Here is a 27,266-nt window from a genome sequence, read left to right on the forward strand (position 1 = left end):
TGCAGTCTGGTCGACTTAAACAAACCAACAAGCGTACACCCTTCCAGCACAAGTCGGGACGCTGGAGTCTGTGTGAACGAGCCCTTCTTTTGATAATTAAAACATCTGGGAAGCCATTGCATCCATTTGCCCTCTCAACCCCCTTCTGCTTGGTGCTGCAGGATGAGGCCATAGTCACAACAGCCTGCATATGTGTGCCAGGTTTAAAAAATCTGCCTCTCCCTTTCCCCTCCATGGAAGAATTGAAAGCACCAAGAACTGTAGAATTCCCCACTGCGGGGGGTGGGGGGGAGAGAGTTAGATTCCCTGACTTGCATAAATGATGAGAATTTGAACAAGTTCTCTCATTTTTTGTGCACACCTGGCAGTGTTTCCCAAACTTGGGTCTCCGGCTGTTTTGGGACTACAGTTCCCATCATCCCTGACCACTGGTCCTGCTAGCTTGGGATGTTGGGAGTTGTAGTCCCAAAAAGAGCCAGAGACCCAAGTTTGGGAAACCCTGGTTTGGAGGTTCGTTCCTAGGGAAGAAGTGTGAAGGGTCGAACCCCTCCCTATCACTGGGAATCATATTTGGGGCACAGCTTCTGTTTCTGAGGATTCGGGCATACCACTGCATCCATGAGGGCTAGCACCTTGTTTTCTCTAGTGAAAGCCGATGTTCTCTGCAAGCCGGATGCCGCAAACAATATGCTGCACTCAAACACACCTGGTGTTCCTGCGCTGTAATTTGTTTTGCACACTGCTTAGAGATTTTAAACATTAAGCAAAAGTTTAGGAATACCTTAAATAAATTGTGTCCCGTAGTCTGACTGCGCTGGTGACACGGCTTGTTCCTTGACCAAATCTGTCCAAGGCCAAGAGAGAGAGGATCCCTTGCCACTTGAGTGTTGCGCATGCCTGTCCACAGGAGCCTGTTTACTTCTGGTGAGTCTTCCCTTGGAAGGAAAATAAGACGGGGATGGATTTGTGAACCTCTAAATGTGGTTCCTAAGGGCCCATTGAGCTCAACACCCTGTTTTCATGTGGCTGCCCAGGTGCAACAGGGATGGGGAACTGGCGACTCTCCAGATGTTGGGACGAAAGAAGGTGGCACCCTGCCAGATATTTCCCTTAAAAAACCCCAAAGCCTGAATTTAAAAAATAAATAAATGTTCAGACTTCAGGAACCACACCAGATTCTTCATCTGCAATGGGTATCCTGGAAGAGTGTAACTAGCTTAAAAGATGTGAGGATGTGTTGTCAAGTTAAATTTGCCCCCCATCCCCAGTGAGTGGGCAGAAATCTCCCCTTCTAAGGCTGCGATCCTAAAGGCCGGTTCAACACATTGCAGCTAACTTCCGAGTAAGTGGGGAAAGGTGATGTGAAACAGGGATCACCAGAGAACCCAACAAGGCTTCAGATCCACTGGGCTTTCCGTGAAAGGGACTAGCATGCTTTGGGATCTGAGATGCTTCCGGGCAAAACAAGGTTGCAGCCAACTGAATCATTCTCAGAATAGACCCATTGAAATGAATGGATGTGACTAATGGGCCCCATTAACTTCAATGGGTTGCTCCTGGCAGTGGTCCTATTCAGAGTAGACTCATTGAAGTTAGTGGTCCTAGTGTTAGTGGTTGTGTTCGTTAGCTTCAATGCTGGATAGTGGATGCAGCCCATTGATGTTAATAGGCCCAAATTAGTCATGCCTATTCCCTTCTATGTGTCTACTCTTGAGTAAGTTACGAGGCAAGCTTTTTTTGGGGGGGGGGGTCAAATCCCATCCAGGTGGATTATGTCTTCACACACACAAGGTTCCTGTTTGGTGCAAGGAGAGTCTTATGACAAAGCTCATTCCAGACTTCTAGGCCTGGTCCGGATCCATCCCTTGCACCCATGTTCACACTTCCTCCCCTGCTCTTTTATGACTTGTGGCTTTGCTTCAGAAAGGTGTTTGTCTGTGAGAGAGGGATCTGAGGCACTGTGTTTGTTTCTGTGTTAATTTAAATGCCAACTTTCTTGTGGCGGAATCCTCATTAAAAGAAGGAGAAATCGCATTTGTCGTAAGAGCTGTTTATTACCTTTCTAGCCGCTTAAAGTTGAGTGTAGAGTTCTGTATTCCTGAGTTGGGATTTCTGCTGCTGCTTGACATGTTTAAAAGGGGACAAGATGGGGGAGAGACATAGCTGTCAACCTTCCCTTTTTTGGGGGGGAAATTCCCTTATTCTAGCGCCATTTCCCGCTGCTATCCCAGATTGTTAGATGTCCTGTAGGCTGTCCCTGGGACAGGTGAGGCTGCTGATCCCTTATTTTCAACTCTGAAAGTTGACAGCTATGGGGAGAGAGCTGCATCTTAACTGGAAAGGAGAACCAAGGTTGCAAGATAATAGGTTGATAACAATTTGATTTGTCACTATTAATTTATTGCATTTATATTCCAGTTTTTTTGCTCCAAGAGCGCAAGGTGACACACAGGGGTCTCTCCCCTCCCCACATTCCTTTAATCCCCACACATAGGACCAGGTCACCCAGTGAGCTTCATGGCGGAGTGGGGGGTTCCACCCCTGGTCTCTTCCAGGCCCCAGCCTGGCACCCTAACCACTACGCCACACTGCCTCTCTCCACCTTTCAGTGGGTTCTCAGGATACCTTACAAAACACACTGAAACAAAAAACACCCAAAGCCCCCTCCATGACTACTGAATCCCTCCAGTGGTTGGGCAGCCATCAGTCATGGGTGCTTTGGTTGAGATCCCTGCCTTGCAGGGGGTTGGACTAGATGACCCTCAGGTTCCTTCCAACTCTACACTTCTATGATCCTGTGCAATCACCTGGGGTCTCTCAAGCTAGCCCACCTCGCAGGGGTGTTGTGAATCTTTAAAAACAACGGCATCCATACATGGAGGATAAATTGGGTAGAATAAAAGCAGCAAAACTCTTTTGCGCACCCAGGACTGAACTCACCTGGTTTGCGAGTCCCCTCTGCCCTGGGCGGGGAAGGGTTAACCAGATGCGCCCATTACCCGGACCCTCCAGTCGGGTCCTTACCCAGAAGCCCCTTCGGCCCCTGGCCAGCTGCCCAAAGATCAAAGGGCCCCATTAGCCAATCAACCCCCATCAGCTGCCTCTTCCTCCGCGCCTTTATCTCCCCCAAAGCAAGTATTCAGATCCCTTTTCTTGCCCCATTTCTCCCCATCGCCAGCCAAGGGGGGGTCTGAAAACCCAGGCGTCTCCAAAAAATAGACTAGACTAGAATGGCGCATTCGCACTACTTCCAGCTGATTCTGGGAGCAGCTGGGATGCTCTGGGTCCTGCTGGCGGGAGGGATGCATTTGCAAAGGCAGGAAAGTTTGGTGTTGAAATCTCTGGGGCTCCCGACCAGGCCCAGCCCCAGATCCCCCCCTCCCGTGCCCCATCTGCTCTGGAAGATGTTCCACAAGAGAGCCAGCCTCGCTCCCGCTTCCGAGGAAGGGAGGACGCCTTGCTGGGTGGAAGAATTCAGGGTTCCTGGAAACATCATCCGAGTCTTCCCAGACCAAGGTACGTTGTTGCAAAGGTTTCCGGAGCTCTGATTGATTGATGGGTTTCTGGTTTGAGATGGCCATGATTTTCTCCCCGAGGTTAGAATCCTGCACAGGTCTACTCAGAAGCAAGTCCCACTGAGGTCATTTTATAGCTTGCTTTTCTTCACCCAATAAAACCAGAAATGGATTCTGCATCCCCTAAATTCTCCTAAAATTAGTAAAAGCAGGCCAGTTTGGGGAATAAAAGCCCAGGATGGTAAGCAACGTCAGTCCTACTCAGAGTAGACCCGTTGAAATTATTGGGCATGGCTAACCGAGGCTCATTGGGTCTATTCTGAGTAGAACTTAGTTCACCAGAGAGCATAGTCCCAAGTCCAGGACAAAAACAATCTTTGTTTTGATTGATTTAGGGTTGTTGCTTTTTAAATAACTACTCATCAGGCCAGAGGTGTTGAAAGTCGTCTGCAATTATTATAAAAGCTGCGCTTTGTCTCGGGGGTTGGACTAGATGATTCTCAGGATCCCTTCCTGCCCTACACTTCTAGGATTCTATGAAATCACAATAAAAACATCACAGCTGATCATTCCTCTGTGGCATTTCCACAGTTATTCCCTGTCCTTATTTTCACCCGGGGATTTAAAAAAAAGGCATTTTTACTGCATTCTGTACATCACCTTGAGATCCCTGTGTGGAAAGTGATTAACAAAGAAAGATAAATAAATTAGCATGAGTTTGGATTGGGCAATATTATAAAGACTCATAAGAAAACAATGTCCAGCTGTTCACTATATGTTCAGTTTCATAAGCACAACCTTAAAATAAAGATTCCTCCCCCTCCCCAGGCTTTACAAACTCCTTTGATCCTTGCCCTTTATCTCTCGCAACCCACAGGTAATGGCATCAAATTTTTAGCCCAGGATTCTTGAGATGGTTGTATTAACACTTGTAATGGGCTGGAAGTTTGATGTCCTCATTTGTGAGCTAAATCAGGATAAGGGATGATCACTGCATTATAAGTGTTCATAGCATTGTGGAGATGGAAGGGACCCCAAAGGTCATGTAGCTCAACCCTCCGCAATGCAGGAATCTCAACTAAAGAGTCCATGACAGATGACCATCAAAACAGATGGCCTCTTCCATGTGACAGCCCTTGAGATATTGGAAGATGGCTACCTCCTGTTCACCAGGCTAAACCTCCCCAACTCCCTCAACCATTCCTCATCAGGCTTGGTTCCAGACCCTTGGTCATCTTGGTTGTCCTCCGCTGCACATATTCCATCTTGTCAATATCCTTCTTAAATTGTGGTGCCCAGAACTGGACACAGGACTCCAGGTGTGGTCTGACCAAGGAAGAACAGAGCAGTACTTTTACTTCCCTTTACCAGGACATTAGACTGCTGTTGATGCAGCCTTGAATAGCATGAATTTTTTTGTTGCTGCTGCTGTTGCATCACCCAGTGGACTCATGTTCAGCTTGTGGTCCACCTAGACCCCGAGATCCTTTTCACATGTCCTGCTAGTAAGCCAGGTGTCCCTCATCCCATATTTGTGCATCTGGTTCTTCCTGCCTAAGTGCAGAACCTGACACTTGTCCCTTTTGAAATTCATTTTGCTAGTTTGGGTCCAGTTCTCCAATCTGTTAAGGTCATCTTGAACCCCAAATCTTCTTGCCCAATAACCCTAATATTAAGTGTCTCATGATTCCACCCACTGAGTTATGATCTGCAGACTATCAAGGACTGTATTTAATATCCATTTTATCACTAATTTTCTCCACTATTCCACCTTCCCATTTTCTCCTTTATATCCCTATTTTACACACACACAATACCTGCCAACTTAGATTTCACCTCATGCCTAATAGGAAAGTGTGCTAGAGTCCATGAAAAGCTTATTCCCTCACAAATTTGGTAGCCTTCAAAGTGATCTTTGCGCATTTTTCCGCATATTTTGCGTATGAGGCTAATTGAAATCCTACACAAACTTAACTTGGAAGTCCAGCTGAACTCAGCGGAGCTTACTTATGAGTAGACACACAAAGGATTAAATCCCCCTGGGCCCAGTTGAGCTTACTTCCAAGTAAATTTTCTTATGGGATAGTGGCCTGGGGGTTGCCACAAGTTCTACTCAGAGTAGAGCAATAGACATTCTAATAGGCTCTATTAAGTTCTACTCAGAGCAAATCTATGCAGCTCAGAGAGCTTAGGTTAATCATGCCCATTGATTTCAATTATCAGTGCAATTCATATTGGATTTAACCCTTTGTTTCCTCTTAACCATTTCCCCTTCCTAATTTGTTACTTTATTTACTGGCTAATCAATTAATCTCTGTCTTTTAAATAGCTTAACTTGTTGACAAATTAATATTTTCTTGTGTGTTCATTTACTGTTCTCTGTGTGTGTTTATGTGCGTTTACATAAAATGCAAGCCTGATTTAAACACATACATTTTTACAGTATATATATAAGAAGTCAGGCATGATAAACTGCAAAGCTGAAATGGTCCCCCCCCCCAATCTTACTGAAGGAAAACTGCTCCAACTTTGCAGGTCGTTTGTATGCAAAAATAAGAAGGGCTTTGCTGGTGGCTGGGGAATCCTCTTCCCCAGCAGCATTTGACCATCTTTAGCAGAAGCTGCTCTGTGACCAGATGCCTTGAAGGCCTGCTCTTCTCACCTCCCCAAGACTGCAGAAACCAGAGCCTTCGCCCCTTCCTCCATTTCTATACCTTGGTGAGACTTCTCACAGCCGGGCGATAATGGGCCTTCTCAATGCCTGTGAACTCAGCTGTTCTTAAAGATGGCTTTGGATGCTTGGCTCCGCTCACCTGGGTGCCACAGATGTTCCTTGGTGTGAACAGGCACATCAGAACATCTGAAGAGCCTGCAGGATCAGGCCAATGGCCCATCTAGTCCAAGGTGGGAGGCAGCCATGTGTCTGAACACCAATTGCTGGAAGCCACAGGCGGAGAGAGTGGCTCTTGTGCCCGGATCCTGGTTGGCCCCTGTGAGAACAGGATGCTGGATAAGATGGGGCATTGACCTGATCCAGCAGAACTCAATAATAATAATAATAATAATAATAATAATAATAATACTGTAATAATTTTTATATGTTGCCCATCTGACTGGGTTGCCCCAGCCACTCTGGGCGGCTTCCAACAAATTAAAACACAACAAGTCACAATAAGATATTCAGTGAAATGGGTTCTGATACTTTTAAAACAGCTTAGAAACCCACCTGGGCAGTATTTATTTATTTTTATTGAATGCCTTATACTGTATATCCCTGCCTTTTTCCTCCAAGGAGCTTGAGGTCTCTTTCCCCCTCCTCATTTAATCCCCCACAACAACCCAGGGAGGTGGGCTAGGCTAGGAGAGACCGGTGGCCTTCAAGGCCGCACTCAGGAAGCTTTAAGGCCAAGGGGGAATTTGAACCCTGGTCTCTCCGAGGTCCTAGTCTGATGCTCTAACCACGACACCACTGGCTCTCCGAGTGCCATGCAAACTGCCAAACAATAGGGCTGTGTCACAGACGGGCTGGACACAGAGGAATGGTGGGAGGAACCAGCTGGGGGGACCCTCAAGGGGAACAGGTTCAGAGCCCAGGGAGTGGTGGTTCATATAACCCAGATATGTCCTCTTTTGGGGGGGCCATTATGTGCCCCCGGGCTAATTTTTACATTTCAAGGGAAATGTCTGGTTTTGGGTTTTTAGTTATTTTCAGAAGGGGTTTGGGGGGTGCACATGCATGCTTGGGAGGGCGCTGTGACCCAGAAGCCGAAGCGCCATGGCGGAGTGAGTCTGTCGCAGCAAAGATCAGGTAGGAGCTGGGGTCCTGCCTCCGCTTGGGCTGCTGTGCAGGTGGCAGCCACTGCCAGCCCAAGCTGGGGGAAGAGGTACGTGGGCACAGTGCCTGCAGCCCCTGCACCAGCTCAGGCTGACCTCTTTTGTGCTCTTCAAGACATAGCAACCCTAGTGGTGGTGGGACAATGATGAGCAGACAGAGGGAGAAGACTGGGAGCAGATGTCATCAGAAGAGGACAGGGCTTAGTGGGCTGGGAGAGCGTGTGGCAGAGAGCAGGCCAGACTCAGAGGCAGGAGCTGAAGCAGGAGAAGAAGGAGGCCAAGAGGCAGAGAGGGGAAGAGCCATGGGGGTCTCCCCCTCCTGCTGCGAGAAGCTCCCCTCCCCGCTGGTCTCCCAGAACCAGGAGGGGCATGAAAAGGTGCAAGCCCAGTCTCAGATTGTTTGAAGAAAACCCTGGAGACAGCTGTGGGGAGGAGGGACCTTTCGGTCTCGACAACGGATTTTCATGGAGTAAAACCACCCGGAATGGGTTGCTGTGCTCATTAGGGCTAATACTCCTGTGCAGATCCTGTTTTTGCTAATAAGGAGTGCACAGTGTGATTTACTGTTGGCTCACTCTTGCCTCAGCGTTGTTCCTCCTCTCCTAGGCCAATTCATCCACAGCGACAAGCCACGGAGTTGGCTGTGCCTCCAGAAGCGGCTGTACTTCAATTTCTCCACCCTGGACAAAGGGGAGCAGGTGACGATGGCGCAGCTGCAGATCCGTTTCCGCCACAACCAGTACCAGGTCGCCAGTCCGGGCCACCCTTTGGAGCTGAGCCTGTACCAGGCCTCCCAGGCAGCTCTGCGAGGGATGTCCTCGCACGCCTACAGCCGGAAGCTCTTGGTGGAGCAAAGCTTCATCCATCTCCACAAGTCCTTCGTCTTCAACCTGACCGAGGCAGCAAAGGTGTGGCAAACCCCTGCCCGGAACCTGGGCTTGGTGCTTGAAATCGCCGGCGGGAAGCTGTGCTCTGGTGCAGATTCCTTCCTTGACACCTCCCTCCTTGTGGTCTCCCTGGCGCACAGTCAGTGCGGGAGAACCCGGAAGCGGCGGAGCACCTACTACGTCCCGACGGCCGCCAGCAACGTCTGCAAGCCGCGCCGGCTGTACATCAGCTTCCGCGACGTTGGCTGGGAAGACTGGATCATCGCCCCCCAGGGTTACCTGGCGAACTACTGCCTGGGCGAGTGCCCCTTCCCACTGGCCGAAGACCTCAACAGCACCAACCACGCCATTCTGCAGACAGTGGTGCACTCCCTCGACCCCGAAGGGACCCCCCAGCCCTGCTGCGTCCCCGTCCGCCTCTCGCCCATCTCCATCCTGTATTACGACAACGACGACAATGTTGTGCTGAGGCACTATGAGGACATGGTGGTGGATGAGTGCGGGTGCCGGTAAAGGGGGTGGGGTGTTCCCTGGCGTGGCTTTGTTGCAATGGGGCACTCGCGCAGAGGGGCGTTGGCCAGCCTCTCCCCGATGTAGCTCTGCATCGAGAACCAGATTATCCTGCATTCACGGCCCCTCGGGCTTTAGATGTAGAGTTGCGCTCGCTTAAACAGAGTTGTATTTTATTTTCTGCACCAAAGCAAAGATTGCACATGGGTTTTTAACACTACCTAATCGCTTCCAGATTGTTTTCCTAGGGTGGAACTCTATTGTAAAAGTTTTAAATCTAATAGTGAACGACATGAAGAAATCTGAAGTTGTTGGGGATTTTAAAAAAGAAATACATTAATAGCTTCATGGGGGTTGGGGGGGTCTTCATTTTTTGCTGGGTAGTTTTGGTGAAGGGATTTTAAAAGGTAATTGCAATTTGTCATTAAAGCAGAACAAAAGGTGATGATTGGGGTCCCTTTAATCAATTATGAGTCTTATGCTCTGATTGAGCCATTCCAGTGTCATCATACCCATGTATACTTCATGGGTGATAGAGGGGAGGCCACTAAATGAGGTCTCCCAACAACTCACAGCATTCTTAAACAAACTACAGTTCCCAGTTTGGGGAAATCCATGATTGTTTATAAAGCACTTTAAATGTATGTCCAATGTGGTTGACAGGAGCTGGTGCCCCAATATCTGGAATGTCACAGGAAACCCCAGCACATCTGAAGGCTATTTTGGTAACGTATCACATTGCAGAGTTGGATTGGTTGACGCTTGGGCAGTGTTAGAAGCTCAGATATATAAACCAGATGCGAAATGCCAGGTGCCAAATGCCTCCGAGCCAGTGTGGTGTAGTGGTTAAGAGCGGTGGACTCGTATTCTGGGGAACCGGGTTCGAGTCTCTGCTCCTCCACCTGCAGCTGCTGGGTGACCTTGGGCCAGTCCCACTTCTCTGAAGTCTCTCAGCCCCTCTCACCTCACAGAGTGTTTGTTGTGGGGGAGGAAGGGAAAGGAGAATGTCAGCCGCTTTGAGACTCCTTAAAGGGAGTGAAAGGCGGGATATAAAATCCAAACTCTTCTTCTTCAAATGGTTCCTTAAATCAAGGTTAGTCACCAAAATGGAACATCCAGTTGCTGTTTTGGGGCAAGACAGCTCTAAAGCCTGATTTTTCAAAGGATGGCTAGTTCAGATGACTACCTTGAGCTAGGTTAAGTTTTGAGAACTGAAAGAAAAGCCATTTCATCCAGAGACAGTCTACATATACACAGGCCTATTCCGACCCTTTTTTCTTAGTGGTGAAGCAGGAATATTCTTCACAACTGAGCAGGGCAGTGAGGTGAGGTAAGTGAAGACAAGCGACAATTACCCGGTAACTATCGTCGTTCCCTGCTCCTGCTCAGGCTGCACAGAAAAAGCGTTTTGGTTCTTGAAATTCATTCTGACTGTGCAGATAAAATAGATACTACAGGATGGGGTATTAGTGTGTGAAAACAGTCCAGATCTAAGGATCTCCAGGCAGGCACCTCCAGGTGGTGGAGACGTCAGGCGCCATCTTGGCACCCGGGCACCTTCACTTGGTCGCAGTGGCCAATAGCCAAGTGCAAAAATGTGCCTGGCACCGGGCTAATTTCAAACACTGCCTTGGGGTCCTTTCCAACTCTACAATTCTATGTAATTAATTTATTAATCATTTGTTACATTTATCCCCTGCCTTTTCCTCAAAGGAGCTCAAGGTGGCACACGTGGTTCTGCCTGCTTCATTTAATCCCCACATCCTTGGAGGTAGCTTAGGCTGAGAGAGGGCGACTGGCTCCCAAGGTCACCCAGTGAGATTTTATGGCAGAGAGGATTCAAACCCTGCTCTCCTATGTCCGATGCAAACGCTCTAACCACTACACAACACTGGTTAATTAGGCTTGCCTAGTTTTGCATGGGAACCATCACCTCTTGGGGTTTTAAGGGATTGGAGGGCATCCTATTTTGAATACAATAATCTGTATTTTTTTATACAGGGTGAGTCCTTTAAGAGGCCCCGTGGATACAGAGTACACATGTTCCTCGGGGCCTCTTTTAAAAGACTCACCCTGTTTTATCATACACATACACCCTGCAGCCTTCCTCTGCAGGAGCTGAAGGTGCCATGTACGTTCACGGGTGGAGTACCTGCTTTGCAGCAGCATCAGGTAGGCTTCCTGTCCAGAAATCCCTGATGAGATTGCCAGTCTGTGTAGACTGTACCGAGGTAGACTGGACAATGGGTGTACCGAGGTAGACTGGACAATGGGTGAGGTTGAATTCTGACAAGACAGTAGTACTGATTCTGGTGGACAGGGGAAGGTGGGTATGGGTCCTTTGTGGGGTCACTGTGCCCCAGAAGAACCAGGTGTGCAGCCTGGTTTTGGACGCTCAGCTATCCACAGACGTCATTTTGGACACTCCGCTATCCACGGAGGCACAGGTTAATTCTACCTCCAGGGTGGGGGCTGTCTACCAGCTTCATCTGCTTTGCATCAATGTAAAGTTCAAAAGCTTTCCCTTTTCTAAAAGCAAGACAACTTTATGAACAAGTTGTCAACACACTCTATAGATGCTCAGCCGTGAACAAACTTATACCAAGTTTTGCCAAGGACATCTGATCTGCCACCAGCTGAGATAGGCCTTTTGTGGCATGCAGGAGGGATCTTACATGCCAATGTCCACTTCTAGAGCATCTCAGCTGTCATTAAAACAAAAGGGAATGCTCCCTAGGAAGGTAAAAAAGGCCTACAACATGCCAGAGGGGGACTGTACCATCAATGCTGCACAAATCATGCAGAAGATTCTACCACCTTTTTCCCCTGGCGTGCAGGGAAGCATCTAAGTACAGTGGTACCTCTGGCTACGTACTTAATTCGTTCCGGAGCTCCGTTCTTAACCTGAAGCACCACTTTAGCTAATGGGGCCTCCCGCTGCCACCGTGCCACCGGAGCACGATTTCTGTTCTCATCCTGAAGCAAAGTTCCTAACCCGAGGTACTATTTCTGGGTTAGCGGAGTCTGTAACCTGAAGCGTATGTAACCCAAAGTACCACTGTATGTGACCCTACACTGTTGCACCCAAGGAAGCGTAATTGTTCCTGGACTCCAATTTACCCAAAGCCAGAATATTAACTCTGCAAATATGTACATGTAGAATAGCACCCCTGTGTCACCCACCCCCAGCACACCAAGGGATCATAGAGTGAAAATCCAGGTTGGGCAATAAACACAAGTGCAATTCTGTCACCTGTGCATTATTTGTCTCTGAGTGTTCATTTGGAAGAAGATTACAAAGTTATGTCTGTAAGGAAGGGTGGCTAAACTGTGGCCAGACTCCAACATCCAGCATCCTATGGGAGTTGAGCTGAATGGCCACAGATTAGACAGCACTGCCCTGGAAAACCCCCAATAAGATTGGGTTCAACCTGGATCAGAAAACATTCAGGCTTCTAAAACTAAAAAGTGCATATGGAAAAAAAACTGTACATCATATTACAAAATGTAAGAAAGTCCCCAGAGGCTGAATGCAAGAGGCTCTTTATTAATTTGATGACAAACAGATTTTAAAGCAAACTTGAGATGGAAAAAAATAAAAAAAATAAACACGGTGCTAGCACTGATGGTTTTTTCTTTAAATGGATTTATATAAAAACTCAAAAGGATTTCATTTTAACTGCTACAAAGGGGAGGGGGAAAGTACCCCAGCACAAAGCAGAAGCAAGCAGGTGCTAACTAGCAGAATGTGAGGAGGGGAGGGAGGAACTGGGCAGCCCCAGAAGGATTTGGGGGTGGGGGGAAGGAATATCTTTACTCAGCAGATCGCCTTGCACAAAAAAGAGACAAAAGCGCTTAAAAGTCTAGCTTTGAAAACCTACGCAGCCAACACAGCCTACCTGGTGGGGTGGGAACTGGAGTACCAGGCCCTCCGAGCCTCCCTGCTTGCCCCCCACCTCCCTACAGGTTGTCAGGTCTAATGGATACCAAGGAGGCCAAGCACACTTCTTGCAGAAGGATGGGGCAGGGCTGCTCTGTTTCTTTGGTGGGGTGGGGGGAGAAGAAGAGGAACGAGAAAGACAGATTTCCAAAATCTCTATTCTTTTTTTAAAAAGAAAAAAAGCGCAGGGAGTTCTCTTAAGTACATTCATGTTAAGTTAACCTCGAGTTCCTCAATACATACAAAAGCTAAACAGATGCTAAGAGCCCTTTGACTGGGGAAAATTAATTCACAAGCGGTTTAAAAGAAGGGGGGGGATCACATCTAGAAGGCAGATCAAACTGTTTCAGAGAGGTAAAGGGCATTGCGACATTTATGGATCACCGGGCTGGTGGGGGCAGGAGGTTTAACAGGAAATCCTACTTCAGCTTTTTTCCTAGAAAGCTTTTGATGCAGATAAAAGAATGCTTTTTGCTACAAGTGCAGCAAGGCGGCGTTTTCCCTCCCCCCAAGGGGGTGCCCTTTCCCAGCAGTTGTAGTTTGAAGGACTCCACCAGCAAAGGCTTGTGACCCCCCCCCACCAGACGTCGCCTCAAGATTGGTTTAAATGCCTGGCGTTAAACTCACTCCACCGCCGCACCGCTGCCCAAAATCCCCAACGACAACCCCCCCACCCTGATATATGCTCCAAGAATGAGACCCACTTCTCTGCAGCCACCTCCCGCTCTCAGCCTGCCCGCCCCACCCAACCTGCCTCGAAAGTATCTTTGTTAAGAGTCTTTACTTCTAAACCAATATAATCCCCAGTTTCCACTACTGTTTTTGGGTGGGAGGCGAGAAAAAGCAGTGTCCTTTTTTGTTTCCCCCCTCTTGGGGGTGGGCGGGGGTGGCCAAAAGGGCACAGGCACCCACTCCCTGTTCTCGTGAAGCGCATGGAAAGTCTTACAGAAAAGAAAAACAACAACAACCACTTGTTGTCATCACACAGAGCAGAGCCCAGGCAGAAGCCAATTGAAAGCAAGACAAAAAGACACACCCTTGAACCATCTTCTGCCTGGCTGCAGGGATGTGCTGGCTTTCCTTGCTCACTGCTACCCTACCATCTGAAGAAGAGGCTGATTGACTGAAATCACACTGAAAAAAGATCTTAAAAAGAGTGGTGTTCTAATTTTTAAGCGTTAAACTTTATATATATATATATATCTTTTTTTTTTAAGCTTCTCAGAACAAGGATTTCCCCCCCGCCCAGGTCCACTACTAAGATTTCAGAGACAAACTTCTAAAAAAATATCCAGTGCTTCTTTTGCAAGAATCTCTTTTTCTTTTTAAGGAAAAAAAAGAAGGAAAAAAAGAAACACCCCATCTTATTTAAGTCCATTCAGGACGCGGGTGACACCACACACATGTGAGGTTCGAAGCTGGATCCTGGACAGCAAAACCACACATCTCAGAGTAGGGTCCCAGCCGGCTGGCTTTCCCACGAGCTCGGGAGGATTGGGGTCCTCTTGGGTGGACGAGGCTGGTGATGATGATGATGATGGTACACTTGCTCCTTTAAGAAGATGCCAACGGATGCCACTTCTGGTTAAAAGGGGGGAAAGAGAGATGGGTACGCAAACAACTCTGAGATGGGGGTTTTCCTCTCCCCGCCCTGCTCACAAGAACAGAAGCTTGCTTCCAAGGCTCTTCTCTCTCTCTCTGAATCTCTCTCTCTCTCAGTGTGTGTTGACGGGGGGGAGGACAGGAAACTCTGCTGACCACTCTGCTCTTCTGGGGCGAGTTGACTCCCCCTCCCAGCGAGGCGCCAGTCGGTCCTCCGTTGCTCTCTCTCTTCCCACCTCCATCTGGTCAATCTCCTTGTCTCAGTGAGCTAGCAGTGGGCTCTCTCTCTTCCTCTCGCTCGCGTGCTCTTCGCTCTCCTCTCCGTTGGTTTCTCTCTTCCTCTTCCTCTTCCTCTCTCTCTCTCCTGTTGCTCTCACAGAGTTGCTTCAGTTTTAGCAGTGGAAAACAGGTATCCATTTTATTTTATTTTTATTACCCAGAATAAAATGCTGTTGAACTAAGCTCCACATCAGCTTAGCTCTTCTTCTTCAACCTAAGTCAGGGAAAGAAAAGGGAAAATGCCATTACTGTCACAAGCCGTGGCTGTGGGTTGCGAGAAAGGCTTCTCTGAGCACATAAATGGCTCAGTGGGCAGAACCCAAAGGAGTCTGGAGGATGCAGATTCCGTGGCTACAAACAGCCTCTACTATTAGGCCCAGCAGGTACCATTTTTTCTCCACCACACAATACAAGACTTGTTTAAGGCAAGAGTTTCTCCACCTCCCCGCCAGTGCCTGATAGATAATAATAATTATTAATAATTTTATTCTTCCAACACATATAAAAACATAACGTCAAACTTTAAAAAATTCCCTAAACAGAGCTGCCTTCAGATGTCTTCTAAAAGTCAGATAGTTATTTATTTCCTTGACATCTGATGGGAGGGCATTCCAAAGGGCGGGCGCCACTACCCAGAAGGCCCTCTGCCTGGTTCCCTGTAACCTCACTTCTTGCAGTGAGGGAACCACCAGAAGGCCCTCGGAGCTGGACCTCAGTGTCTGGGATGAACGATGGGGGTGGAGACGCTCCTTCAGGTATACAGAGCCAAGGCTGTTTAGGGCTTTCAAGGTCAGCACCAACACTTTGAATTGTGCTTTATCTAGGATGCCTCTAGATGACCTCCAGATGCCAAGTGTGTCCACCTCTATACCCTGTGGCAACCAAATTCCACAAGCTTACCCTGCCTTGAGTGAGGAGTTTCACAAAAGACCCCTGAATTCTGACCAGTCCTTAATTGAGTAGATTTCACTGTTTCCCAGCATCTTAACAAAGCATCAAGGACCAAGTGTCATCACCCAAGGCAGCTCATCTCCCTCCCCCCAGAGAGCAAAATCTGGATAGGCCAAAACCTCCCAGTCAAAGCCAGCAAGAACAAAGAGAATAAGGTAGACCATTCCGCTGGCAAACGGGGCACACGTAAAAGGAAAAACCCAGTTCCAATGCTCATAATTTGGAGACAGCATTCAGATCCCACTCAACGAAAGACTGAGCCGGGCGTTCAGTGGCATGTGCACAGAGATGAGGGGCGCTGATGAGACCACCACCCCTGTTCTCTCCCCAACTCTTATTATCGGAAAAGCACCTTACACTCTAATATTGTGACAGTCCCGTCACTCCGTGTTGATATGCGCGTTCCCCCTGGTAAGTAGAGTCCTGCGACAGGGCCACGTCGATCTGAGATTTGAACTCGTCACCAAGGTAACTATCCTGAAGAGAAAAAGTGGGAGGAAGGAGAGGAGAGATTATTTTCCAGTTGAGAAACTGGAGTGGGGAGAGAGAGGGAAGACCAAAGAGAATACACTGAATAGCAGAACGATTCAGAGTTTAAACAGGCAGTTGAAACAGAAATACAATTTTAGTGCCAAGTGGATGCATATCTCATACTTACCTGTGAGGCAGAGAGTGGCAAGGGCTCCTGACCTCCAGTTCAAGGAAAGGGCCATTTCTTTCTGGCCTCAATTCACCTCCAGAAGTGTTGATGTGTAAATATCTGTACTCTGGAGCACACACAATACACCAGCACCTTAAATAAGTTCCTTTACCTGCGACAGCTCTGGCTGGGACAAGCCTGGCTGGCTCATCTGAGACGGCTGGCTCATGGAGATGTAGCCCTGAGTCAAAGGGCCCTGAGAGAACGGCTGGGAGACCACGTCCTGGCTGGCCTGGCTGTTGGGGAGGTTTGACTGACCAGCCCCTGGGATCCCAAAGCGGTTTTTCTGGCGCCCACCACGGCTGGTCTTGCCTTTTGGGTTCCCACGTCCTACAAGAGAAAACAAATCTCAACGCAGAGAAGGCACTCATGAAGTCAGCACAACCCTGTGGTGCCCTTGGGAGAGCAGCCAGGCTGGAAAGCAGGCAAAAAGCGTCCTCTGTATCTGATAAATACAGTTTCTGATAAATACAGTTTCACTGTATTAAATTAATCCCCATACAGGCTGTCAGTATGCCTGTAATGTGCTTATAATTTTGTACACTGCCCTGGGATCTTCTGATAAAGGGTGGCATATAAATTGAATGAATGAATAATAAAATAAATAAAAATCTATGTAGTTATTGATAAGGAATCACAACTAATTGACTGGGATTAATTCACTATATTCAAGCAAGACTGATAAAAGAAAGAGCTTCTCCATGCAGTGCATAGTTAAGTTATGGAACTCTCTCCCACAGGAATTAGTAATGGCCACCAAATGGGATGGCTTTAAAAGGGGGCTGGAATAATTCACGGAGGAGGAGATGACTACTGATAGCTAGTAGCCATGATGGCAATGCTCTGCCTCTGCAGCTGGAGGCAGCAAAATCCCAAAACTCAGCTTTCACTACCAAATCAGTTGACAGACAACTGGGTACATCAACTTTCTAAAGAAGTGATATCCAAACTTCTTTGGGCGAGATTTGATGAAGTGAAGGGCCGTGGGGGCCGACCAAAGTTATTGAGCTTTTTTTAGGGCTGAAGTTGTTGAGCTTCTTCTAGGATTGAGGTTGTTGAGGGGTTTTTTAGGATTTTACCCCAGGAAATAAACAGGAGCCAGATTAAACTGACCGGTGGGCTGGATTAGGCCCCTTTTGACCAACCTGCTCTAAAGTATCTGGCCTTGTAAGCACCAAAGGATGAGTAAAGAAGCCTGCAATTATTCTCCTGGTTGTCCTCAAGCAGCAGCAATAAATCTCAATGTAAACTCAACTGAGGGAGGATGCCTTTCCATCAGCTCACACTATGGATTGCTTCTGCCACTGGTGTGTACATGGAGGAGCCTCTCCACCCCCATCGTCCAGTCCGGACACCGGGGTCCAGCACCGGGGCCTTCTGGTGGTTCCCTCACTGCGAGAAGTGAAGCTACAGGAAACTAGGCAGAGGGCCTTCTCGGTAGTGGCGCCTGTCCTGTGGAATGCCCTCCTGTCAGACATCAAGGAGATAAATAACTATCTGACTTTTAGCAGATGTCTGAAGGCAGCCCTGTATAGGGAAGTTTTTTAATGTGTAATGTTTTATTATGTTTTTATATATGTTGGAAGCTGCCCAGAGCGGATGGGGCAACTCAGCCAGATGGGAGGGGTACAAAAAATAAAATTATCGTTATTATCAAGAGACCTGCCTGATGAGTTTTTCAAACATGCACTGCTGGGAGGATGGAAGAAGCTGCAGCCTTACCCCAAAATCCCTCCCCACCCGCTTCCTTGCCACTGAGCACTTCTGAGGTCATACAAGCCATGGAAGCGCCTGTCTGTGCGGCACAATCTCTTACCGGCAGCAGGCCCATTGGCCTGTCCAAAATAGCCAGGTGGAGGCATGGGAGGCATCACCAGGTTGAAGGGGATGGGAATGTTCATGGCGGTGACATGGCTGGGCCCGGCACTGATCATCCCGATCTGGTCGTGTGTTTGGAAGTACATGTTGGAGGGCCGGCCTGAGGGAAGAGGGGGGAGAGCTCAGAGGGAACAAGTCCCAAGACAGCAAGGAGAGGGAACAGCAACGCCGCAGGCACAAGGCTCTCTTCACCAGGCCTTTCAACCCACCACAGATACATGGTCCATGGAGGTATCAGAACAGCTCTGGAGTAAAAACTGCCTCTCTTTTGGACTGAGGAGAGACCCCCCTGGCCAAGTTCTCTCACCTTGGCTGCTGCGATCATACACCGATCCAGGGATGATAGCTTCACGGGCATCGTACATGGCAGTTGTCATGAACCGGGCTCCCTAAGAAAGGGGGGCAGAAATTAAAGACCACTTTAAAATATCTTTACACAAACTTGTTTCTGACGGCTCACATGAGGAAGACCTTTCTGGAACTTTCCTTTAGCAAAGAGGATGGCTTTTCCCTGCCTGCCAATCACAGAGGCCTTCCGAGGCCCTGCTCCACATTCTACCACCAAGAGAGGCATGCCTGGTGGGAACAGAAGAGGGGCAGGTCCTTATTGGTGGCGGCGCCACAACTGCAGAGTTTCCTCTCAAAGAGGGTGGATCAGGTACTCCTCTCAATGGCTCAATGATTGCATGAAGCTATTTGTGTTCTTTAGCCCTGTCTGCTGTGTGTTGTGGATTGACTTTTCAGCTGTTTCACCTTGGCTTGTTTTACTAATAATAAACCAGATCATTTATTATTATTACTGTATTATTATTATTATTACCCCCTCCCCACTGCAAGGTTGTTTACAGATCCAAAAGGCAGGATACTTGGGAATGGGAACTCCTCATGGGCGAAATATTTCAAGCTGTTTCCCCTCCCCTTATTTCTCCTTTCACCTGTGAAATGGGACCATGTCTGAAAGACCTGGGCAAAAGGAAAGTTGCATTGCTGAGTGTGAGGCAGTTGAACAGGTTTACTCAACATGGGAGGGACAGTTTACAGCCTCAGCAGTTCTAGGATGCTGGAGAAGGGCAGTGAAGCCTAATCTCTAAAGCAGGGCACAGGTGTAGGTTTCCAGCCCCACCAGTGGCACTTACGGGGTTGATGGTATTGACCAGCTTCCGAGGCTTGCTGAACTGCATGAGGCTCTCACGGAGGTTGTTCAGGGGCCCCTCGACCAGCACTTTCTGCTCCTTGTAGTAGTTCAGCAAGTGGTTCCAGAGGGGCTGCTTGGAAAGCGCTTTCGGGTTCCCAACAATGATGACACCATACCTTAAATGAATGAATGAAAGAATGAAGTCCACACCAAAGCATTGTCGCGTAGTTCACCACCTGGTTGGCACTCAGAACCTACCAGCACCCTGCGGCCACCCGAAGGACTAATTGCGGCCGTAGGAACCCGCCTAAGTGCTCCACTCGCTGTTGGGTGCCAATTTCCATGGCCTTTGCCTTTTGATTCCAGGGAGGCAAGGGGTGTTTCTCAGTTGTGACACCCTGGTGATAGTTCTACTTCTCTCCCAGGGGGGACTAGCCTGGTGTCCAGCAAAGAGCCTCCTATTTTGCTCAGGCCTTCCTGCATGCCCCCTGGAGGTTGGTTCTCATTGGATGGCTTAAATTTAATATTTAATCTATAGAGATTTCAGTACTCCCTTCATGAAAACTGATTCCAGGGTGGTGCACTAAATTATGGGCAGAACGCTGAAGCCCAATAAGACACATGAGTGAAATATAGCAGATTATAGATCCTGGAAGGGACCCTGAGGATCATCTAGCCCAACATTAACAAATCAAAAAATGCCTGCATAAATAAAAATGTTGCAGCCTGGTCCCAAGAGGTTTGCAAAACAGGCACCCGCTTTAGGGAAGTGGGCCCCTCTCCTGGGCTTCTCTCACACACTTCTGATTAGGAAGGCACTTGGAGGACCTCAGGCCATACATGTTGCTCTATTGACTCTGCTAGATTTAAATTCTCCATTTCAGGCTTTCTCAGCTGGAGAACTGCATTTGTGTTGTCATGATCTTGCAAAAAGCGCTCTCAAGGGTTTGCCAGCTAAGGAGAGACATGAATCCAATTCATGCAGAGCGCAGTTTATTATAATAATTGTATTATTTATATGCCACCCATCTGACTGGGTTTGGAAACTTAAAGGCCTTAACACAACACTGCTGAACTTCTACGTAAGACTGGCCTGCACAAGCCAGTTGGTTTATTATCAGCTCAGCTGTTTGTAGCTTGTACAGAAAAAACTCACTCCAAAAAGCCCGTTGTTTTCCCCACCCTGACTCCAAGCAGAAGGGTAAGAAAAAAGGTGCAAGTCACCTGCACCTTTCTCCCCTGCTGCAACAAGACAATAATTTCCTTAGCTAGATAGAAGCAAAGAGCTCTTTGGGACTGGCAGACACAGCTGTCTCACACTCAGTGGCTTCCGCTGTACCTTGCTCTGGTGAGAGCCACATTGAGGCGCCTGGGGTCATTCAGGAAGCCAATGCCTTGATGCTCGTTGGCTCTAACACAGGAAAGGATAATGAAGTCCTTCTCGCGCCCTTGGAAAGCGTCAACGCTGGCTATTTCCACTTCCTGGGAAGGGGACAGGGAGAGAAAAGGACTCTGTTAAAGCACGTTCTAAATGACTCACATCTCTAGAGTGTTTCCTTCGGAGAGAGTGATGGTTAGCCAGGAAGCATTACATGATGTCCACGTGGTTCCACCTCCTGAAAATCAATTTCAAACTACTTTCCAGTCCTGGGGATAATCTCCTGCCTCGCTCACACTCCGTATTTGGGGAGGGAGGCTAATCTACCTGGCTGTCCATATATTTACTGCTATGCAAGTTAGCGATTTCTTGGCTACCCAGTTTGATTAATTCAGCTGCCTTTCCCTTCCTTAAACTGGAGGTGACGAAGAAGGACCACTGAGCACAGAGCTCTCCAACACAAGTTTGAGAAGGAGCAGCCCACTCTCCATATAACTCTCTTCAGCAGGTGAGGCTATACATTTGCAGAAAGTCCTGTTTGGTACTGTGCTGTATGGTATAGGTTGGTCAGGTTTCTATGCACCCTGCCTCCAAGGAAACATTTGCAAATACAAGTTGGGTTGCTCTGAATCAGGGAGCAGGGAGAGGGGATGGGCTAAATGCTGACTTGGGAAGGTTGCACGAATCCCAGAGACAACACAGGGAGAGCCATACCTGGTAGAGTTTGGTGTGCAGAGAGCCGCTGAACTGCATATACTGCACCAGGTAGGAGCGCTGGCCCTCGTAGGGGGTGATGATGCCAATCTGATCTGGCTTCGCACCAGCCTTCAGCAGCTTGGTGGTGATCTTCTCCACGTTGGCAGCCTCTGTCCTGCAGGGGGAAGAGGAGTCAGTCCCTTCCCTTGAGCAGCGCCCAAGAAACAGTCTCCAAGGTAACCAGAATGCCTCAGAGCTTGTTCAAGACCATAAATCTATGTATAATGCCCAAATTCACTCTGCGACAAAGATGCAAAATGTTTAAGTATTTTTTTAAAAAAAAGTAGCAAGGGAGGAAAAGAAAAGTACATCAGACAAAGGAAAGGGCACAACAGAAGCCACATGTGGCACATTTCTTGGCATTATTCAGGTTGGAATAATGGGCCTGGGCACGAGCAGGGTATCAGCCACCATCCCCCAAATGTCCTATTCCAATCCTACTGAGTAGAGTCTTCAGGCACAAATGGAATTAATTGACTGGCTCCCTTTCAAAGTTCCAGGCCACCTTCAGCTCACCAGAGGAAGATCAAGCTACCTGGAATAGTCTCCATTTGACAATACTAATGTTTTTTTTGGGGGGGGCGGTGGGGACTGTATATGGGTGAGAAATGTCACTGCTGGACAATGTCCTTCCTGTCCGCTTCCCATCCTTTGGACTGCAGAACTAAAATGCTTGGCCTCCATCACTTCTCCAGCCTCACCTCCTTCACTCTGGGATGACCTTGAACTACCAATCCTATCTTTTTAGAACTGTTTTAACAGTCATGCCTTTTAACCGGCTTCATTTATTGCGGGCTATTTTAATTAAGGATGCTTCCATTGCTTTGATGGAACTGTTATTGGCTTATTTCAATTATGTATGGATTTTATAGCTTAATATCGCTTCTAAAACATTAAGTTATAAAATCCACACATAATTGAAATATGTCGTGTTGGCATATAACTGGTGTATAAATAAATGAATAGTCAAGAGAGAGAGAGAGACGTGATGTTTGTCCAAGCAAGGCACCCACACATTCTGTCCCAGAGACTTGGCTGACCCCCTTCTCCTCTTTCCCACATGACTTACCTGTTCAGGTAAGAAGTCCCAGAACTTGCAATCTCTTCTTGCCCTTGGGTCACATAGAAAAACATGGGCTTGTCTGGCTGGGGCCACTGGAAGTCAAATCCCTTCTTCACACGGTCCGCTGCAGAGCGACAGGGAAGTTGCCTGTTAGCGTATGTTTCTCCGGTGGAGGCCTGGGTCTTCCTTTGGGTAGATCAGTGGTTCCCAAACCATTTAGGTCACTGCCCCCTTGGTCCCATAAACTCATCCCAATGCCCCCTACCCTATAAAAAGCATTGTAGCGCTTTGCACAACACACTAAGGAAGACTGTAACACTGTAACATACCAAACAGCAACAATTAATTGCACATTGATTCAAAAGTATTTTAATTAAAAAAAACCCCTGATGAACTTGAACCAGTGTGACTAGCTTTTCAAAGTCCAATAGCCACCTACATCTTCAGTGCTCCCCTGCCTCTTAGTGCCTCCCCTGCTAATCCCACCGCGGAAGTGCAGTACATACTGCCCACTTTGGGAAGCCCAGGGCTAGATCCTAGCCTTAAAATGGAGTCCTTCCATCCTGAAGAGCAGGCTGGAACAGCAGCGAGAACCACCTATCAAAATCCACAGACCTCCCGATGCGAAGACTACGGCAAGGACTGAGACTGATATGAAGCCGTGGTGTTCAGTGAAATTTTTCATAGGGGAACAGTTAGAGCCAAAGGTGCCAGCCTGTGAGGGCGATATGGGGGGGGGGGAATGCTGCCGTGCATTAATACCTTGTCTCCTGCCCTAGGCCAAGCAGAAGCTTCTGATAGAATGCTGGAGCCCTTCCGCGTCCTTCGGAAAGCTGGGTGGGCTTTGGGAAGGTGGCAGGAGGGCTCCTGGACCCTGACAAGAGCCTTGTGTCTCCCTCCAAAAGCCGGGCAGAAGTTTCCCAGGCTTTGGGAAAGAGGCGCCAGGTTTAATACTCTGATAGTTTACGGGGAACATTTAGGAGACTAGCCTAGTCCCCCTCTTCCACTGACTGTACACCACTGATTTGAAGCTACAAGGCCCACTTAGAGGTCCTGAACGGGACACTGCCTGGCACTCCTGCTGGCCCCCTCCATCACCCACACCCTCCCCCTGCCCCTTCTTACCTGCGGTGACACCATTCTGGAGAGACCCCTCATAAAAGATGTTGGATGGGAAAGCGCTCAGGGCTGGGTGCATACGGTACTGCACCTGCAGGCGGATGGGCCTGATGCCCAGCACCACCAGCCGCTCAAAGAGCGACTGGGACAGGCCTGCTTTCGCTGCCTTCTTGCACATCACAACAGGGCCAAGCTGGCAGTGGTCGCCCACCAGGATCAGCTGGGAAAATGAAGCCCAAGGTCAACAGGAGGAACCACACACATGAGCGCAAACACACAAACAGCCAGGCCAAGCCCCTGCTCCATCTCTAGAAGGCTGGAGGTGATGGCCTACAAAAGGGAAGGGCAGTTTGGGGAACTAAAGTCTGCTTGAGGGAAGCTTCTAGCTTTCTGAGTTCAAGCAATTAAGGCGTTGAAGTTGGAGAATTATCTGCAGAACTGCCCCACCCACTCAAGCCTTTCCATCAGCAATCCTCCTCAGCAGTTCCACCTCTGCTCTCTACAAGCTTCCAGAACTCTTGGGATTTCCCTTCCATAGCTTGCATTTCCTGCTCCTATTCATAGTGGAGACAAGACCTCACGGGCTGTGAATGCTTTAAGTCTTCTTCCTAAAGGCTTGAAATGCAAGCATTTAAGACAATGCAGGAGGGCTTTAAAAGCTCACACAGACCCAAGTTGCTTGATATATAAAGATGGTGGCAACACCGGAAGAGATAGTTGCCCCCACCCCCCTCGGCTGCCTGAACCTACTTGCTTTGCCCCGAGGACAACGGGCACCATGCACTCTGGCTCCGTGGCCTGGGTGCTCTCGTCAATCAAGATGGAGCGGAACTGCATCTTCGCCAGTCTTGGGTCCCCGGCTCCCACGCAGGTGCAGCAGATGACGTCTGCATTCTGAGGGATGAAGCAGCAAAAATTCAGGAACTACAAAACTATCTACAAAAGGAACATAGGAAGCAACTTCTACATTAAGGCCACTGATCTGCATGGAAACCAGGTGCTCTGCACAGTGCTAAGGCCCTTTCCTCAAAAATAAAACAGCCCAGTTCTCAAGGTTCTGTTTAAAGGGGGTGATTTTAATTAGGAACACAAGAAGCTGCCTTGTACCAAGCCAAACCACTTGTCCATTTGGCTCAGTACTGTTTATAAGGACTGGAAGCGGCTCTCCACAGTTTCAAACAGCTGTACCTGGAGAAGCCAGAATTGAGGTTGGACTTATTGCACAGCTTAGCTATGATCCTACAGCCAGTCTTCAGCATTATGTGAGGGGTTGTGTGTGTGTGTGTGTGTGTGTGTGCGCGCGCAATATTTGTTGCAGCCTCTGTGATTATTCATTGTTTAAGGTAGGGTTATCCCTTTGCTGTTACAGAACCGATGATGAAAAAGGAGACAAGTCAGCCTCCTGGATCAGAGAACACAAGTAGCACACCTGGTCTGACCAACAGTAAGCAACAGCCCCCGTATAAGAGGTATGAAAATGTCACCATGAGCAGCTCCCGCTCCGCCGTCCGCTTCAGGGCCCGGTAGCGCTTCTCATCTGCAGAGGACAGTTCCCCAGTCTCGTCTTTCAGCTGCTGCAGCTTCTGGAGTTCAGGCATGCTGAGGATCAAACAGACATCTCTGGGATGCTATATAATGTTCTGGTTACAAGATCCCTGCTTAAGGATCTTATACTCCACTATTGAATTTGGTAACAATGCACTTCCAAAGGGGCTATCAATGGACATCAAATAAATATTTTAAAAAATAAATCCACGTAGTGGCTGATGAAAAATAAAGGCAGTATTTGCAGTGCCATTAAGTGAAGCCGCTAGATTTATTTTTTATATATATAAAAAAAACCCCACCCATCTTTGCACTCTCCAGAAAAAGGAAGGCAGGCTTTAAGTTAGGGATGAATGCAGGGAGGGAATGAGCAAGGGACAGTGACAGCATTGCAAGGGAAGGCTGGCTTCTGGCTCAGCAGCACTGGGGTGAGGAAGTGCCTTACCTATCCATGTTCCTGATCTGGTTGTGCAGGGCGAGGAAGGAGACGGGGGAGTCAATGGCCTCACGACTCTTTGCACACAGGCGCACCACCTTCAGCCCCGTCTGGTGGATCTTCTCCGTCAGCTGGTCCACGGCTATGTTGCTCGGGGCACAAACCAGCACGGGCCTTGGAAACAAATGAGAAATAAAACAAACCCCTGCAAAGAGTTCTTCCTTCTTTATCACTGTAGGCGAGGGCTAAGGGTTACCACTGGCATCAGCTCTGGAACCATGGATTTCATGCTAAGAAGGCGCTGAAGTGGATTAGGCACTCCATTAAGACCTAATCAGAGGCTGAGGTTGATTGCCAACACTGGCCAATGCTCTCTTGGGTTAAGGGTAGCAGAGGCATAACCCATAAATGCAGTCAATGTCATCAGAGGGGAATTTGTGCATGAGAAGAAACTGAAAGTCTGAGAGCCAGTGTGGTGGAGTGCCAGCCTAGGAGCTGGGAGACCAGGGTTTGAATCCCCACTTGGCCATATAGCTCACTGAGTCACTTACTGTCTCAGCCTAACCTACCTCACAGGGTTGTTGTGGGGAATAAATGGGATGAGGGGAGAAGCTTGAGCTCCTTGGAGAAAAAGGTGAGATAGAAAAGCAATCAATCTATTTATCAATCGCACGGGGTGTTTCGCCTATACAAGGCTGTAACTTCCAGATGGGTGCTAAAATTATCTCAGCAGCCCTTGAAGTGCTGCACTCTTTTGACCAAGAAGATTCAAGAGCAATCTCTGCTCCTGCTCTTACCCATTTCCTTGCCTAGCCAGATGGTACACAATGGTGGCCGAGGTGACAGTCTTGCCTGTTCCGGGAGGGCCCTGGATGAGACTCAAGGGACGCTGCAAGACAGTCTTCACAGCATACACCTGGGAAAAGAAATTGCATTAACTCCACACGGGGGAGCACAGTTTGCGAAACTGACACTGGAAGCTCTTGGACCCAACTCCTGCCTTTGCTGTTGGGCGGGATAAGGTTACCTGAGAATGGTTGAGGTCAGGAAGTCCTTGTGCTGTGAAGCGCTTCGGCAGCTGACATTTGATAATGACATCCTCCACCTCGTGACCCAGGAGCTTGTGATAGATGTAGCCAGAGACAGAGGTTTCATCCACAGCAAAAGTCTTGAGGGCACTCTGCATCCTGAAGAAGAGGTGGATGCACAAGCACAAACCAGGTCATCCCTCAAGCATTTATGCACCCGGCTTCTCGAGACAGAGAGAGACGCTGCCTTCACCCACCTGTCAAAGGAAGTCGACTTCCACACAAAGTCCACTTGGAAGTTGTGGGTCACTTCCACGGGGGCTCCGACACTGCTCCTCAGCTCGATCGCAATTTCGTCACCGTAATCTTCAAAACCTCGTTAAGTAGCAGTTTCGTGGAACAGTTGCAAGCTCCTTTTCAGAGTCCCACCCCACCTCCCACCTTCTGCCCACCAATACCTCGGGGGACTGTTCTAGTGCTGCAAGTCTACAGAGAAGGTGTCAGCTGAAGGCTCAACACCATTTCAACTACCCAAGCTAAGCTGGATATCCCTGCTGGATGTGGAATCAGCCTGGGAATGGCATGTGAAGGGGCTTTGACCTCCTCCTCAGAGGAAGAATGGAGGCGCAAGTATATGGATAGTGTGTGAGAGTGTGTGTGTGTGTGTGTGTGTGTGTGTGTTTACACAAACCATAAATTGAAACCTTTTG

General features: G+C 48.4%; 2 protein-coding genes across 3 annotated transcripts in view; one reads left to right on the forward strand and one right to left on the reverse strand.

Annotated features, from left to right (window-relative positions):
* Positions 1-2,745: 2,745 nt before the first annotated feature.
* GDF1 (growth differentiation factor 1) lies at positions 2,746-9,101 on the forward strand. The gene is made up of 2 exons (XM_081895786.1): positions 2,746-3,516; positions 7,956-9,101. Exons 1-2 carry the CDS (start codon positions 3,231-3,233, stop codon positions 8,747-8,749), a joined length of 1,080 nt encoding a protein of 359 aa, XP_081751912.1. The 5' UTR covers positions 2,746-3,230; the 3' UTR covers positions 8,750-9,101.
* Positions 9,102-12,273: 3,172 nt separating this feature from the next.
* Positions 12,274-27,266, reverse strand: part of UPF1 (UPF1 RNA helicase and ATPase) — a 31,301-nt gene continuing 16,308 nt past the window's right edge. The window contains exons 9-24 of one of the 2 annotated variants that reach the window (XM_081895415.1): positions 26,814-26,925; positions 26,556-26,715; positions 26,326-26,444; positions 25,538-25,702; positions 25,032-25,146; positions 24,298-24,441; positions 23,554-23,767; positions 22,435-22,552; positions 21,324-21,480; positions 20,571-20,713; positions 19,233-19,407; positions 18,404-18,485; positions 18,035-18,196; positions 16,331-16,548; positions 15,876-15,995; positions 12,274-14,781 (exon numbers count right to left, since the gene is read on the reverse strand). In XM_081895415.1, the coding sequence (XP_081751541.1) occupies positions 15,879-15,995; positions 16,331-16,548; positions 18,035-18,196; positions 18,404-18,485; positions 19,233-19,407; positions 20,571-20,713; positions 21,324-21,480; positions 22,435-22,552; positions 23,554-23,767; positions 24,298-24,441; positions 25,032-25,146; positions 25,538-25,702; positions 26,326-26,444; positions 26,556-26,715; positions 26,814-26,925 (2,201 nt within the window). In that variant the 3' untranslated portion in view covers positions 12,274-14,781; positions 15,876-15,878. The remainder of the gene's footprint in view (positions 14,782-15,875; positions 15,996-16,330; positions 16,549-18,034; positions 18,197-18,403; positions 18,486-19,232; positions 19,408-20,570; positions 20,714-21,323; positions 21,481-22,434; positions 22,553-23,553; positions 23,768-24,297; positions 24,442-25,031; positions 25,147-25,537; positions 25,703-26,325; positions 26,445-26,555; positions 26,716-26,813; positions 26,926-27,266) is intronic. The other variant, XM_081895416.1, reaches the window with a different exon arrangement.

Source organism: Podarcis melisellensis (genome assembly GCF_964234715.1).
Source record: "Podarcis melisellensis genome assembly, chromosome: 18".
NCBI lineage: Eukaryota > Metazoa > Chordata > Lepidosauria > Squamata > Lacertidae > Podarcis > Podarcis melisellensis.

What these genes read in the sequence shown, in the direction of transcription:
- GDF1 (XM_081895786.1), top strand. Translation starts at nt 3,231, where the DNA reads ATGGCGCATTCGCACTACTTCCAGCTGATTCTGGGAGCAGCTGGGATG. An exon ending in CCGAGTCTTCCCAGACCAAG is followed by an intron (nt 3,517 to 7,955) that starts GTACGTTGTTGC and finishes CTCCTCTCCTAG; the next exon opens with GCCAATTCATCCACAGCGAC.